The following is a 15,545-nucleotide window of genomic DNA, read 5'->3' on the forward strand; positions in this document are numbered from 1 at the left end:
CTTTTTTTTTTTTTTTTTTTAAAGTATATTCAGCATTACATCATAAAGTAAGAAAATTTAGCTAGCTTATCATTCAAATACATATTTGGTTATTGAAAGATTGATGTTTTACCATTTTTACTGTTTCACAAAAAAACTGATTTTCTATCTTGTTTCTCTTATTTTATCTACTTAACTTTAATAAATTGTAGAGTTCAAGATGCAATGATTGTAAATAATTACATTTACTAGTTTACTATTGGTTCACAGTTTGTAGTTTCATAATAGATGTGAAAATATTCTTTAGAAACAGTATGTGTATGTATTACTTTGTGTGGGCAAAAATTTGTTAAACGGATAAGAGAGTGTATTATCAACAAAACAACCGCTTCAATAGTGATAATTTTGATATATAGTGACAAATGACAGTAGCAATACAGTATATAGAGAGTAAAAAAGAAAAAGAAAAAAAAAAGACTACGTAATAATCCGATAACCAAGGTACTACTACATACAGTAACAGTATGATCCGTTGGCACAAATTACAACGTTTTCACTAATTAATTAGAGTTTATTTAATTATTATTATCGGTTGACTATTAACATTGTTTATTACTCCATGCTTAAAGGAAATTAGCTGCTGGAATATACAGAGGCAGCAGTCTAATCCCATTTCGGGGTTTTTTTTTTTAACATTTACAAAGCATCCCAATTTTTTTTTTTGTTCCCTCCAATTTTCAAGTAGGTAGTACGTTTTTACAAATACGATATGATAGTAACGCGTTAATGACGTACTGTACACAGTACACAGTCAAAAATGAGCTCATACAAAACCCGAGAGATAGAATGTCAATAATTGCATCAGTTTCATGCGAGCCGAGTGACACATATTACGAAATTTTGAGCTTCAAGTTACTATTCAACCATTATATGTTTCGAATAGAACAATCAAATTCCTTCCAAAAAAATATAAAATAGTTTCATTTCATTCTCAACGAATATGTATTATGTATATGCAATGTTAATATCTATATACAGTAGTCAAAAAAAAAAAAACTACATTAATCAGAACACACTCTCATATAGAAAAACAAAACAAAAAAACACACTCTTTCAGGCCAAACAGACACACATTAACTATAAAATTGAACTCAATAGTTAAAGTAAATCTGTTTCCACAGATCTTAAGAATATTTCAGTTATTCTTGTTGAAAATAAAGTAAATTAATTAGCCTAATTCATTACAACACAAATAGTATTTTCCCCATTTTATTATTTTCTATATGTTTTTTTTTTTTTTTCCATTTTACGGAGGATTATATAAGTTTGATATAAGCGTCGACTGTAGGCTAATTATACTGATGCTTTTTCTATAAAACTCAAAATAACATTCTGATATACACTAAAATTATAGGATAATTAAACCTTTTGTAAATACACAAAAATTAAGAGAAGTAACTCAAAATTAACTAAATTTCTGTTCATCATTAAAAATTATAAAAACAGCATGTCCAAGAAAAAGAAGAAGCTAAAATAGAGATAAAATACAGGTTAATGGAAGACGTATAAAAAAGAAAGAGTACACTTAATATATAGTAGGGTATATGATATTAGTCTCATCTCTCACAAAGGGCTCAGCTCTTATCTCTTTTCTTTTCTCATGGCCTCACCACAAGCAACCAAATTGTCTCTTATAATCGGATCTCAAAGGTTGGCTTGTTGGGAGCACTGAGACATCAAACATGGTTTCTTCTTTCTTTCACCCTTAAAAAAACCCCCCAATTAGCCCTAAAATAAACCTCCCTTTTACAGTTTAATTCCTCAAACCAATCTCTCTCTCTCTCTCTCACCATTAAAACCCTTCACAAGCAAAAAAAAAAAAAAAAAAAAGCTCTGAGCTTTAAATGAGTTTAAGGTCCTCGATCTCTACTACGGTTCCTGCGAAACAAAAATAAAAGAAACTTGGTTGGGTTTTTTTCCTCGTGTACTTATCTCATCTCTGTAAGTCTCTGAATCTCACTGTCTTTAATTTTCTAATTTCTTTCCTTATTAGTAACTTCATTAATATGTTCTTTTTCAGGCATAAATTTAACAAACTTCACTGAGCTCACTGGTAACAAAAAAAAAACTTTTCTTTTTGATCTCTTTAATTTGAATCCTTTCTGGTTCTTAATTTTTAATTTTTAAACTCCAAGAAGAAAAAAAGTATGGATATGAGAAGCCATGAAATGATAGAGAGAAGAAGAGATGACAATGGCAATAACAATGGTGGTGTTATTAGTAACATCATTAGTACTAATGATGATAATTGCAATGGTAACAACAACAACAACAACACTCGTGTCTCTTGCAACTCTCAAACCCTAGATCACCACCAGTCCAAGTCTCCCTCTTCGTTTTCCATCTCCGCCGCTGTTAAATCATCCACCGTACGGTACCGTGAGTGTCTGAAGAACCACGCGGCGAACGTCGGCGGTAGTGTACACGACGGATGCGGCGAGTTCATGCCAAGCGGTGAAGAAGGAACTATCGAAGCTCTCAGATGTGCTGCTTGTGATTGTCACCGTAATTTCCACCGGAAGGAGATCGACGGTGTCGGAAGCTCAGATTTAGTCTCTCACCACCGTCATCACCACCACCACCATAACCAGTACGGCGGAGGAGGAGGAGGGAGAAGACCTCCGCCGCAGAATATGATGCTTAACCCACTCATGCTTCCTCCGCCGCCGAATTATCAGCCGATTCATCACCACAAGTATGGAATGAGTCCTCCCGGAGGAGGAGGAATGGTGACGCCGATGAGCGTAGCTTACGGAGGAGGAGGAGGAGCTGAGTCGTCGAGTGAGGATCTGAATCTGTATGGACAATCTAGCGGAGAGGGAGCAGGTGCGGCGGCGGGGGGGCAGATGGCGTATTCGATGTCGTCGTCGAAGAAACGGTTCAGGACAAAGTTCACGACGGAGCAGAAGGAGAGGATGATGGAGTTTGCGGAGAAGCTAGGGTGGAGGATGAACAAGCAAGACGAAGAAGAGCTTAAAAGATTCTGCGGTGAGATCGGAGTTAAGAGACAAGTCTTCAAAGTTTGGATGCATAACAACAAGAACAATGCCAAGAAACCACCAACTCCTACTACTCTCTAAATCACTCACACAGATCATGATTTGATCATCTTAATTTCAGTGATTATGTAAGACATTTACTTTAATCTCTTTCTTGTTGTTGTTGTTGTGTTTTTTTTTTAAATGTTTTTTCTAGGTTTTTGTAGTTTGTTGTACGATCTTTGGATCAATCAATGGATCTTTTGTTTGCTTAGTTAATGTTTTTAATTTGGATTTTGCTTTTAGTCTCTTTTTGTGTGTGTGTGTGTTTTTTTTTTATTACAATTTTTGTTTGGCTTTTTCGAATATCGTACTTGTAATCAGCTTCTGTTACGAACTAGTATTAGTTTATGCTTCTGTCTTTTTTTACATTTAAGCTTAACACAACCAAAAATTGTGTTGTACTAAACTTAGATACCCATATACAACATTACAACTAACATTTTAATATACAAGTCTTACTTAAAAAAATAAACATTTCGACCTAAACGTCAAATGCAAACATTCTAAATGTATAGTGTTTCTACTTGTATATAATCATCATTTAGTGCTAACAAAATGAAACAGATATACAACAAAGGTAATTAAGCTAAAGCACAACTACTATATCTAGTAGATAAGCTTATCTATATGCCAATATTAAAAAATTTGCTATATTGTAACGATCCAAGATTTAAAAATGTATATTATAAATATATGATAAATTATACGCATACGCAAGCGTTATGATCAAAGTTGAACTTTTTTTGAATGTTTGATGTGAAATATGTCCAAAATTGTAACCATATGATTTGAGTCTCCTGTAGATCTGTCACCTTCCAAATTTGTACCAAAAAGAAAAACATGTGAAAAGAAAATTGAAAACTAAAAAAAAAAAAACAGAAAAAAGAGAGAAGATTCTCATTGTTATAAAATTCATAGATGAGGCCAAAATTATAGAACTCACGACCTATGTATCTTCTTCTTTTTTCTGTGTCGTCACGACCTATGTATCTAAGCTACCCATATGTAATAATTGGTTATAAATTATATTTCTTCGAGTTTCTTTTGCGACAATTTTGTGTGGGAAACTGTTGATAAATATTAATTTCATGAAATCTAATTCTCATCGAATTTATGTTTCTTCCTTTGAGAAAAAGATAGTGGGCCAAAAGAGTTTATACTTAAAAGCTTCTCCCATATTAAAAGTATGCTTGTAATGTACAATAACCAAAAAGTATAAGATCCTTCTTTTTCCGTATGACACTCTAACGACATCGTTTCGTGTTTAGTCGGCCACCGTGTTGATTATATGTTGGGCTGGTTCAACGTTTTAAGACCTTACTATAATAATAATCATCAGCCCAGTAGCCCATTGGTATTGTTGGAGTGATTTATTTAAGCTCATGTATTTTCTTGTTTTTGTCAAAAAAAAAAACAAATTATGGCCCTGATTGGTAACGGCTGTTACTTGTGGCTGTAGATGCTTTGACTGTAAAGATTTTGCTGTAGAAACTTTTGCTGTAGCAATTTTAACTGTTAAAACTTTAATGGCTATTGTTTTTCATAAATATAAAATATGCTAAGAATAAATTTATGTGGCAACATAATGATTTTTATTTAGAAAATAAAAATTTTAAAATTAATATACAAAAACTCATAAAAAATGAATAGATAAATATTTTCAACAAATTAAAAAATATAAAGATATGACATAATTGATTATGTGTTATAATGGTTTTTGATGCAAAAATAATTTTGAAAAATGGATCTCAAAATAACAGAAATAAAAAAATCTATTTTTTAATAAATTATAATATATTTGTGATAAATTATACATAGATTGAATATGAATGTTTTAATCATCATAGATAATAAGAAAGAGAAAAATAACTACAGTTTTATTATTATTTTTTTTTTTTACAGCAAAAAAAGTCTCACATTTGTGACTTTAAAAATTTGTACGTACAAACTAAAAAAGTGGCAGTTAGACTTTTAAGACTTTTAAAAATAATTAAGCAATAAAAGCATGATTGGTAAAATTTTGGCTTTTAAGACTTTAAATTAATTTTAAAAGTCTTAAAAGTCTCTCCCAATCAGAGCCTATATCTTAAGGTACTTTTTATTGATATTTTAATACTAAATTTTCACGATTATAGAAGAAAATTCTTTTCATTTATGATTTTAATTTAAGCTCATATTATTAAAAATCTCCATTTCACCTTTTTTAATGAAAACTTATGATTTCTATACTAGATATATATAGCAGCCACATATTTTTTTGGAGGAGACAGCAAAGTAATTAGATAAACTAAATTAAACAGTCATCGCTTTATCAATGATCAGTCAAGTCGAAGAGGGGATATGCACTGTATATATATATACATATATTTTTTTTACATTTTAAGTTAATAGATTAATTCTGAAAAATTATACTAAGGTGTTGATTGGTTCTCCCTCTAATTTCCGCAAATGCTGCGTTTGTGTTTGCTAGTGGTTGCTAGCGGTTAGGGTCAATCACACAAACTGCTCTGTACCACTCCCAACCGTTTCTAACCGTTCCCAACGGCTGAATCTAAAAGCTACTTTCCGTAATTGCGGTTGGAAATTTTTTTAAAAAACAAAAAAAACAAATTAAAAAGATTAAAATATTTTTTTCTTATATCTTCAACCTAGCCATAGTACCCATTAAAAATAAGAAAAAATGAAGTACAAATACAATTGAAGAGATTAGAAAATAAACAATTACAATAAAATAAGATTCCAATTAACAAAAACTCAAAAAAACATGATGTAAAACTATTGGCACACTGCACATAATTTCAAAAAATCTAAATAAAGATGACATTATATCAGAAGTTTGAGAAAATAATATTATTTGTGAAAATATTAAAACAAATCACCAATGACTCTTTACAACTCTTGCATAATTAATTTATTTTAGGCTTGTAATTCAATGTGAGGAAATTATTGAGTTTGTGAGATTTAGTAGAGAAGATCTATAATCTAAAGTATATGCTTTGTCATTTATCACATTACTTGATTAAATTTTGGATGAAAAGCCAAATGCATAAAGTAGTAAATGTTTCAATATGAAATTTATTTGCTTTATGAATAATTATTTTAGTATTTTTAATGATTTTTAATTATAAATAAAGTTTAATAAAGTTTTTGGTGTTTTAAAACATTTCTATAATTATATATTATATTTATTATGTTTTAACTGCTATTGTAACTGTTGGTCAACCAGTCGTAAAACTCCCGCAAACGTACCTATTTTAAAACGCTAAACCAGTTATTCAAAATGCTTAATAACGCTTGAAACTGAAATTGCTCGTTTCCGTAATTTTCCACAACCGCAATCGCTGCGTTTGAACCAGTCAGGAAGTATTACTAGTAATGAGGTACAGTATATTGATTGATTAAGCCAAATTCCCAGCTACTAATTGGTTTTCTTCTTTCGGCACGCTTTTTGTATAAATCACTCTTCCCCATTTCCTAAATTAGGCAAAACAATATTCTTGTCGGCTCTAAAAAGGTTTATTATATTCTCTAGTTGGATTATATCACCATTTGTAGTAGTTACATAATAATAAGACAATACTAAATCCTAAACCAATAACCCTCCCTTACATAATAATAAGCCAAGTTTTGATTGCTTCAATTAAAATAGAACACAAATTAAGACAATAATTTCTTCAATTAAAATAGAACACAAATTAAGACAATACTATGATCTGTTCTGAACAGAGAAATTAGAGAGAGAGAGAGAGAGATAGGAAAGAAAATGACCAATACAAACATAACTAATCAGAAGACAAAAGAATCACATATCCATCTGAATCTTTACAAGGTCTTCTTCACAAGTTGATGCATAAACTTCGACCTTCACGCTGGTGTGAAAAACTTAGATCTTCAAATTCTTCATCATCCTGTACAAGAGTTAATACAGCATAAATAAAGGCATAATTAATAAATTAATAATTCAAGCATGTTGATTAGATTCCAATCACATAGAGATATTCAATTAACAACTTGAAGATATCGTTAAGTAAAGGTTTCTAAACTCGAGTTTTGCTATTATAACAACTTGTTATATAAATAACACTATGTCAACCACCGACCATGGACAGAAGTAGAAATAAGCAATTTATCCATTTATGTACATGTATCTTATCATGATATGATGTTGTGTGCTTCAAAAATAATTAAGACAATGTGCATGTGATAATGATGTAAAAGAAAGGATTAGATTTCATGTGAACATTTCCCTCTAGTGTGTTAATTTGTTTTATGCTTATATTATATAATATGTTTATTTAAAATACAAAATTAATTTACCTTTATATTAAATAAAAAACATCGGATATAAGTTGCCTTAAGAAACTCAAAGTTATTTTATAAAATATAAGCACAAAAGGTACGTTTTCCATTTATTATGATTACCTAAAAATTGTTTGAGCAAAACCATATTAAAAAAAAAAAGTGAAGTAAAAATCCAGATGTAAACACAAGAGAAAAGAAAACACAAAAGACGTTTAGAAAAAGAAAAAAAAAACAAAGAAACAATAGGATCCATAATCTAAAGTTCATAATTGAAATATATTTTGCACGAACTAGTCATATATACATAGATGATAGAGCACATTCAAACCAAATATAAAGAAGAAGTTTTCGAGAGAATTTCTCAAAATCAAAATTATGAGAATCTCATATTAATATTTCGTTATATACCTCGAGTTTAAGTCGTTGACGACTCTGGATTTAGAGTCGAAGGTCTTGTTCTTGTATTTGGGCAAAGGGACACGACCAGTCTCGATGTTGATGAGGTCCTCAACAAGAATGTCATAGTGACGCTTCACTTCCTCTACAGATTTCCCTTCGACAGCTTTTGCAACATTGTGCCAACGGTCGGGTGTGTCCTTGTCGTAAATTGCCAAGGCCCTCTCGAACATCTTGTTCTGATCGAACGTCCATGATGAAGAGATTGAACTTTTAGAGTTTGACGCCATTTATTTTTACAACTTGAGATGGAAAGGAAAAAATATATAAAAGAGAGAGTGAGTGATGAGAGTTGATGTAAAATGAATAGCAAGGAAGGGTTCCTTATAAGGAGGAGAAAAAGAGAGTTCCTAGATTCTGCAAGTTGGGAGATTTTTTTTTGTTTTTAAATTATATTTTATATTCCTTTTTCATTAATTAAGTAAGTATAAAAAACGTTTTATGCATAATAACAACCATTTACATAATTTACAAAAAGCCAGTCGTAACGCCAAAAGAATAATTTCTCATATGTATTTTTCTGAAAGTTAAGTATATCTTTTTGACCCAAAAAACAGAAAGTATGTTTTATTAAAAGTTCCCACATGAAAAGTGTGATAACACGTAACCGTAATTTTCAGAAAAATACACATGAGAAATTATTATTTTGGCGTTACGACTGACTTTTGTAAATCATGTAAATGGCTGTTATTATGCACAAAACAGCTAATTGAGTTAGGAATACCATTGCAAATTGAGTTAGTATTAAAAAAATATAAATTTTAAATATCTGTTTTCACATTTCTGAATTTGTTTTTCATATTTTGTGTTTTTTTTTTCTGTTCATGAATGACATTGTAGATATATGGTGCAGAACACTTACAAATTAGTAACATTTAGTAGCTATTTTAGGACAATGCACGTCTAAGCAAAAAGTTGGAACCGATTGATCATATCGAGAACAGGCCGGTTCACAACGTAGGGTTAAAGTTAATTGGTAAGTTGAAGAACTTGGCCTAATGTGCTTATATGATAGAAGATTACAACAATAATGCCACTAGCTACTTGGTTTGTACGTACGTATAGTTCACAGTTTCGATATCTTAATGGAAGCCACTTTGTTTGGTGATTGGTATAATTAAATATTATCGGAATGAAAAGTGCACATCTGAAAAGGTTTTGATATTGAACCATAAGAAAATGGTAAGGTATGCCAAGAATTGTATTCTGTAAAAGTTCAGTTGTATGTCCAAAAAATAATCATAACTAATAAGGATAAACCATTATTTGGTTTGTGGCTAATTTTGTGGGAGAAAAAGTGAACTAGTTAATATAAATTGCTTACATTTTAGCCTTATAGATATCAAAATACATATTTTAAAATCCAAAGCATATAAAAAGATGTTTGAATGATAGTCCAAGTTATATTCCCAGCATTAAGTGATAATGAAACGAATGCAAAAAAAATGCTTGAGACTGGAACAAAAAAAAGGATTCGATATGTCATCTTCATTATCTCCTTAACCAAAGTTGGTGGATATTTGTGAAAGAAAATCATTTTCGTTTATCATTTCAAAATGATAGATAAACATATTCTCCGGGACCTTGAATCTAATGACTTTTATGTGTGATGTAATGGAAGAGACCCATTTGTAATGACAAGCATTTTTATAAGAACCACCAAAAATTTGATGCAAAGAGAGAATAAGGACATAACCGAGCTTAGAAAAATTACAAAGAATAAGAACATAAGGGATATTATCTTTTCCTTTTGTGATAAAATTCCTATATCCAAATCTAATCTATTTTCTGTTGTAAATACTTTATGTCTAATGAAAACGACGAAAAAAGTTGTCTAATTTCATTGGTATTGTTCATTTGGTTGATTAGAGTCGAAGGTCTTTGAAAGGATAGTATTGGTTATTTGTAGATTCGAGTCACAGTAAAGAACAATTATATGTGTATACATAATCGTTAAAAAATGTTATGAAAACGAAATGCAAAAGTTCTTGATATATCAGAATTACACTTGCTTGGGTTATCAGAGTACATAATACATTAGGCGTCTAAATAGAACGTATAAGATGATGAATTAATTATATAAACATGAATGAAATGATGATAAATTGGATAAACATAATAGAGAAATAATGTTTTTTTTGCTCATTCTTATTTACAAAGGAAAATAAAACATAAATTCGATACGACTATGAGTTTGTTGTTGTACACACTCCTACAAAAGCTCCCATCTATGTTCAATGACTTAAACTACTGCTTCAAGAAGACTATTTTTGTTTTGTTTTTCTAAACAACTAATTTCACATTTTAAGTTTTTCCTGTGTTCTTTGCTTCTTCATAAAGCTCTCTGTTGAGGTGCAAAAGCATCAATTGAACACAGAGATTCCAAAGATAACTTCACTGGAGAAACCGATCACTTTTCTTTACCTACCTGAAAAGTTATCTTTTCTCCTTTTAGAGACACAAAAACTACTCATACACATACATACAAATAAACACACACACAGATGAATGAATCAAATACTTACTCTTTACCATTTACCCCGTTAATATTTGCCTTTTTTGACATCTCTCTACAATCATCATGCCTCCTTTCCGTTTTTACATTCCATTCTTCTCCTCCAACTCTCCTTCTCGTCTCTCTTCAGGGACTTCTTCCCCATCACCACCACCTACTCCTCCTCCTCCTTCTTCACGCCCTCCTTTTCGTCCTGCAGGCATTGCTCCGCCGTCAAAGCCAGAAACAAAGCCCAAGGCGTCTCCGTCACTTTCTAGGGTTAGAAGCAACGTTGCGGGCATAACAGCTTCTTTACCTACGTCTCAGTCTCCTTCTCGTGGTGCAGCCACACCAACCCGGCTGGCTAAACAGACTAACCAACAACCTGGTTCGCCGTCAAAGAAACTGGAATCTCCGAGGAAGGATGAGCAAAAGGTAACGATGAAAGAGAAGCCATCGAGAGAGACTGCAAAAGTAGCTAGCGAGAGTATAAATCCGGTGACAGTGAAACCTCCTATTGCTCGTCCAGAAGAGCATATAGAACGAAAAGAAACAGATTCATCTCAGGAACAGAGAAAGAAGACAGAAGCAGGGAAACAAGCGATGCAAGAAAAGAAGAAAGATCTTCCTGAAGGCAGTGGAGAGAAGTCACCAGCAGATCAGGGACAACAGCAGAGAAAAAAATTCAAGAAACTTCCGTTACAAGAAACGAAGAAAGTTCTTCATGACGGCAGTGGAGAGAAGTCAGAAGCAGATAAAGGACAACAAAAGAGAAAAGAAAACGAGAAACTTGCGTTAGAAGAAACGAAGAGAGCTTTACAAGCTGCAGGTAGAGAAGATGTAACGCAAAGCAAAACCACACAACATATTGCAGCAGCATCAGAATCCACGAGAGGACCTAGCGATCTACCTGAGAGAGAGACAAAAACGCAAAACAAAACAGAGTTTCACACCGATGACAACCATCAGAAAACCAAAGGCGCATCAACGAGTAATCTTGGGAATCCGAGAGTTCCAAATGGGCAGGGATCATCTACAATGGGGAGAAAGATCAAAGAAGACATCAAAGATGGAATCAGTAAGCTGACTTGGGGAAAAAGCAACGGCGATGAGAAATCCGTGAATGTCTATACTCTCACTGGCGAAAACAGAGGAGCCACAATGGGAATAGGTTCTGAGAAAGACAAGAAAGACGGTGAGGTTCATATCCGCCGTGGATACAGAAGTAATCCAGACGAGAGCCCTAACACTACAGCCACGGAAACCGAAGGAGGAAGGAAACCCTTCAAAGGCAAAAACCCTAAAGACTACGAAGACGACGAAGAAGAAGAAACAAGGGTTAGGGCATACGTAAACGGCAACACACAAGGGATCAACAATTCGATTATAGTCGAGAGTTCAGTGAGTGAGAATGATCCAGGAGTTCATATGAGTTTAAAATTCGAGAAAACGAAGAAAGAAATTATAAATCCCCCTGAGAGCGTGGCGGAGAAGAAACCAGAGACGGTAAAGGCAACGGAGAAGTTGAGGCATGAGCCGAGAGTTAGAAGAAGGTGCTTGAGAGGGTTACTCGCGGAGTCAAGTCAGTCGGAACCGGAGAATCCTTTGAAGCCCCGGAGACATGGTTGCCGGTTTACCTGTAAAGACAAAGATATAGAGAACACTTAAAAATAATTTATATGAAATTTATTGTGTAAACGCTTTATTTGCTCCTTGTTAACTGGTTTGAAAAGAAAAAAAAACACAAATTGGAGTATGAATACGAATGTTGTTGTTTTAATATTTGTATCGGTTTCCTCTGGAAATACATTAGAATATAATGTAATTAAGTCATTACCGGAAAAGTAAAAGTACTTGTTGTGATCAAAGAACTGCTTAGACGGCTATTTCTTACCTACTCTTGAACAATGTCAATGTGAAAGTCAGACTCACTTCTCCTCCTAGAAATAAAGTCACCATCTATGGCGATGGCAACATTAAAGGTAACTAGCTAATCAAAACCTGTAATTGAAAGATTAGATCGAATTTCTGATTTGTCTGAATGAATTGCAAACTATTCTGAACATTGCTGCATACACCATGAGAGCCATCGATGACCTGATGAGAACTCTTAATACTGTACATCAATCCTCCAAAGAACATTGTTTCACAGAACGATATTGTCGCATTGTGGGAGAGCAAGATTGGTAAAACTTTGGACAAGACTTACGTTTCAAAGGAACAACTTCTCAAGAAAATCCCAGGTGAGAGAGCTACTTTAGCACTCTTTTATACAATACCTTACTTATCTGGACAATCAAGGTCATGTGTTGGCTAATACTTAACAATGTTGCAGAGTCTCCACATCCACTTGATATACTATTGCCTTTGAATCATGCCATCTTTGTGAAGATAGATCAAACCTGTTTTACAATAACGCCTTCCTTTGGAGTGGAAGCTTCTCAGCTTTATCACCTTGTAGGAAGTATAAACTGTAATCGAGAGAATGAACATAGCTCTGTAATCCCAAATCAAATAAGAGATATACACTATCAAAAAGACAATGGTTGTCTACTGCATCATTATTGATAGGAGATAACAAACTCTAAAGAACAATAACACGCATAATCGTGCATTTTCATTATTCGGTGAAGAATACAGGTTCTAAGCAACAATAACTCGAGAAGCATGGATCCAACATCAACCGTTCACCTTAGATTCCCAACCCGCAACCACAAACTCTTTATCAGCCCTGGTTTTCTCGAATGACTCTCTAGCAAACAAAGCCTCGGCGTAGTTACGAACATAAGTCAAGCTCTCAGGGACAGACCAGTTCTTGTAATGACCAAGAACAATTACAAGATGGTAAAGCTTAGGTGCTAAACTCAAATCCAACGCAGTAACTTTCTCTCCAGCTACAAAAGGACCAGGATGTGTCTTCAAATGATTCTCCAAGGCTTCTAACTCATCAACCAAGGCCTTCTCGGATCCATCATTAGCATCTTTGCTCAACAAGAAAGTCACAAAAGCACCAAAGAGTTTGGATCCCACAGAAGCAAATTCAGGAGGAGTCTTGAGAGAAGGCTCTGGATATTTCTCCTCGAGAATCCCAACGATAACGTCAGAATCAGCTACCCATTTGCCGTCAAGCTTCATAACCGGAACTTTACCTTCTGGGCTAATGTCTAAGAACCTATAACACACACACACACACACAAAAGTCTTAAGATTTATCAAAAAGCCCACAAATTTACAGAGGAAACAGAATCTAATAAGTGCCCCCATTAAAAAAAATCAAAACTTTGATCCAACCTATTCTGATTTCGACTTGGGGTATTATGCTAATAAGATTGCATAGAACATACCACTGGGGTTTGTCGGAGACGTTAATGAGATGGAGCTTGTAGGGAGCCTTCTTCTCCTCAAGGGTCAGTAGAACACGTTGGCTAAACGGACCTGAAGAAACAAATTAAAAAATCGAAACTTTCATCGAATAAAATCACAAAGATCAAAGCTTTGTGAAATCAAAAACCCTAATTTGTGAAATCAAAGCTTGATCATCGATCAACGGATAGAGAGAGAGGGAAAACATACAGTCTCCGAGAACATCAGGAGCACCGACGGCAACCTTCACGCAGATATCGAGAGCCATCGAATCGAAACTTTTTTTATTTTCCAGAAAACTTTTCGCAAATCGAGTCGGAGAAATATAAGCAAAATTCTCCTCCCCTTTCTCTCTTCCTTCTCTCTAAAAAACCTAAACCTAATTTTTGCACCGCCGCCTCTCCAGTTGCCCTTCCGGCACCGAAGAAGGCTTTTCTTCTGTCATCGTCATCCTCTGTGAGGTGGTCCTTCGTCTCCGGTCTGGTTCTCTTTTGATGGTGGTTTCCGGTGTTGTCCCGGCGCGTCAAGCGGACTCTTCGTTAGAGGGGTCTGTTAGTGAAGGTTCGAAGGAATTGCTTAAGGACGGCTTCTTATTCGTGGCTGGAGTCGGCAGATCGGGGCTGAAGACTCTGTGTGTTAGGATTCGCCGGTGGGTTCGTTGGCTTCGGTGAGAAGTGAGAGCCGTAGTCTCTCTTTGGTGAGCTCCGGGGGTCAGATCTGGTGTTTCTCTCACTGGATCCTGACTTCTCTCCATCCAGCCGAGGCGTCACGTTACAGATCGGATTTGGCTTTGACAGGTAGGTTGGGCGGTTCTTCATTGTAGGCCTTGAATCTACAAGGGGAAGGCAGTGGTGGGTGGTTTGCATCTCCGGCAACAGAGGCGTGGTTTTCTCTTCCTCTGATGCAGCTGTGGCTTCGGTTTGGTAGGTCGGGAAGCTTCTAGATCAAGCCGCGTTTGTTCGCGGTGGAGCTTTCCCTTGGTTCACCCTTCCAATAGAAGCTGTGGTTGCGGCGGAAGTCGGAGGAAGACAGGAGGGTAAATGTTGCATCGTTGCGGTGGTTAACCTAGATGTTTCGGCATCCTTAGGGGCTATCATGGGTCCCGGGTTATGGAGGATGGATTGAGCCATCATCCTCTGTAAAACGCCATGATTTTGTGTCCACCAGACCGGATTGAAGCAAATCTACCTTGAGGTTGCGGTGGTCGCCGGAGCTGGAGGAAGCGTGTTAGATCTGAGTGAGCGGGTTGCTAGGCATGGGACCTAACTTCGCGGAGCCTAAGATCGGTTGATTGAGCATGTCGGAGGATCTGTAGCGGGTCAGGTGGTTCACCAATGAGGAATCCGAAACAGAGTTTGGTTGCTTCTGTCAAGGGTTCCGATTTGGTGTGACCGCCGCAAAGCCGTGGATCCTGCAACCACCGACGTTCATGTTCGAGCTTCTGTCTCAAGGTCATTCAGCAGGATCCGATCGTTTTTTTTTTCCGGCGACGGCAACGTCCTCCGTTTCTCTCTTTTTGTAACTGTTGAAACCATGTAATTTTTCAAGGCCAAGCCCATTTTTTGGGAAGGCCCATTAATATTAATATAAAGTTTTATTAAAAAAAAAAAAAAAAAATATAAGCAAAATTATGAAATAAAGAAAGTATCTTTCAAAATTATATTTCATGGGAATTTTGTGACGTCACTGATGAAGTGGCTGTGACGTTCAGTGTTTTCCAATATTTTTCGAACCTTCTCCAATTGGTTTTTTTTCTTTTTTTTTGTCATACAACACAAATGATGTTGGAATGTATTAATCAGTGAATTTGATCTAATATTGTGTCCAGATTCCATATGTAAATTGGTTTA

The 15,545-nt window shown here is 34.7% G+C and overlaps 4 protein-coding genes across 5 annotated transcripts; 2 read left to right on the plus strand and 2 right to left on the minus strand.

Moving 5' to 3' along the window:
• Positions 1,575–3,313, plus strand: LOC104713170 (zinc-finger homeodomain protein 5). 2 transcript variants are annotated; one of them, XM_010430233.2, is made up of 3 exons: positions 1,575–1,980; positions 2,060–2,092; positions 2,175–3,313. In XM_010430233.2, exon 3 carries the CDS (start codon positions 2,187–2,189, stop codon positions 3,117–3,119), a length of 933 nt encoding a protein of 310 aa, XP_010428535.1. In that variant the 5' UTR covers positions 1,575–1,980; positions 2,060–2,092; positions 2,175–2,186; the 3' UTR covers positions 3,120–3,313. The 2 variants fall into 2 exon arrangements, with proteins under 2 accessions (XP_010428535.1, XP_010428533.1); XM_010430231.2 differs by having other exon boundaries at positions 1,576–1,980; positions 2,178–3,313.
• LOC104713171 (protein RADIALIS-like 6) lies at positions 6,697–8,142 on the minus strand. The gene is made up of 2 exons (XM_010430234.2): positions 7,791–8,142; positions 6,697–6,988 (listed from the first exon to the last, which is right to left on the minus strand). The coding sequence occupies exons 1-2, from the start codon at positions 8,066–8,068 to the stop codon at positions 6,964–6,966; spliced, it is 303 nt and encodes a 100-aa protein (XP_010428536.1). The 5' UTR covers positions 8,069–8,142; the 3' UTR covers positions 6,697–6,963.
• On the plus strand, positions 10,326–12,114 carry LOC104713172 (neurofilament heavy polypeptide-like). The gene has a single exon (XM_010430235.2). It carries the CDS (start codon positions 10,420–10,422, stop codon positions 11,998–12,000), a length of 1,581 nt encoding a protein of 526 aa, XP_010428537.1. The 5' UTR covers positions 10,326–10,419; the 3' UTR covers positions 12,001–12,114.
• Positions 12,833–15,243, minus strand: LOC104713173 (glutathione S-transferase DHAR2-like). The gene is made up of 3 exons (XM_010430236.2): positions 13,906–15,243; positions 13,677–13,767; positions 12,833–13,504 (listed from the first exon to the last, which is right to left on the minus strand). Exons 1-3 carry the CDS (start codon positions 13,961–13,963, stop codon positions 13,012–13,014), a joined length of 642 nt encoding a protein of 213 aa, XP_010428538.1. The 5' UTR covers positions 13,964–15,243; the 3' UTR covers positions 12,833–13,011.

This window comes from Camelina sativa, chromosome 9 (assembly GCF_000633955.1).
Source record: "Camelina sativa cultivar DH55 chromosome 9, Cs, whole genome shotgun sequence".
Classification (NCBI taxonomy): Eukaryota; Viridiplantae; Streptophyta; class Magnoliopsida; order Brassicales; family Brassicaceae; genus Camelina; species Camelina sativa.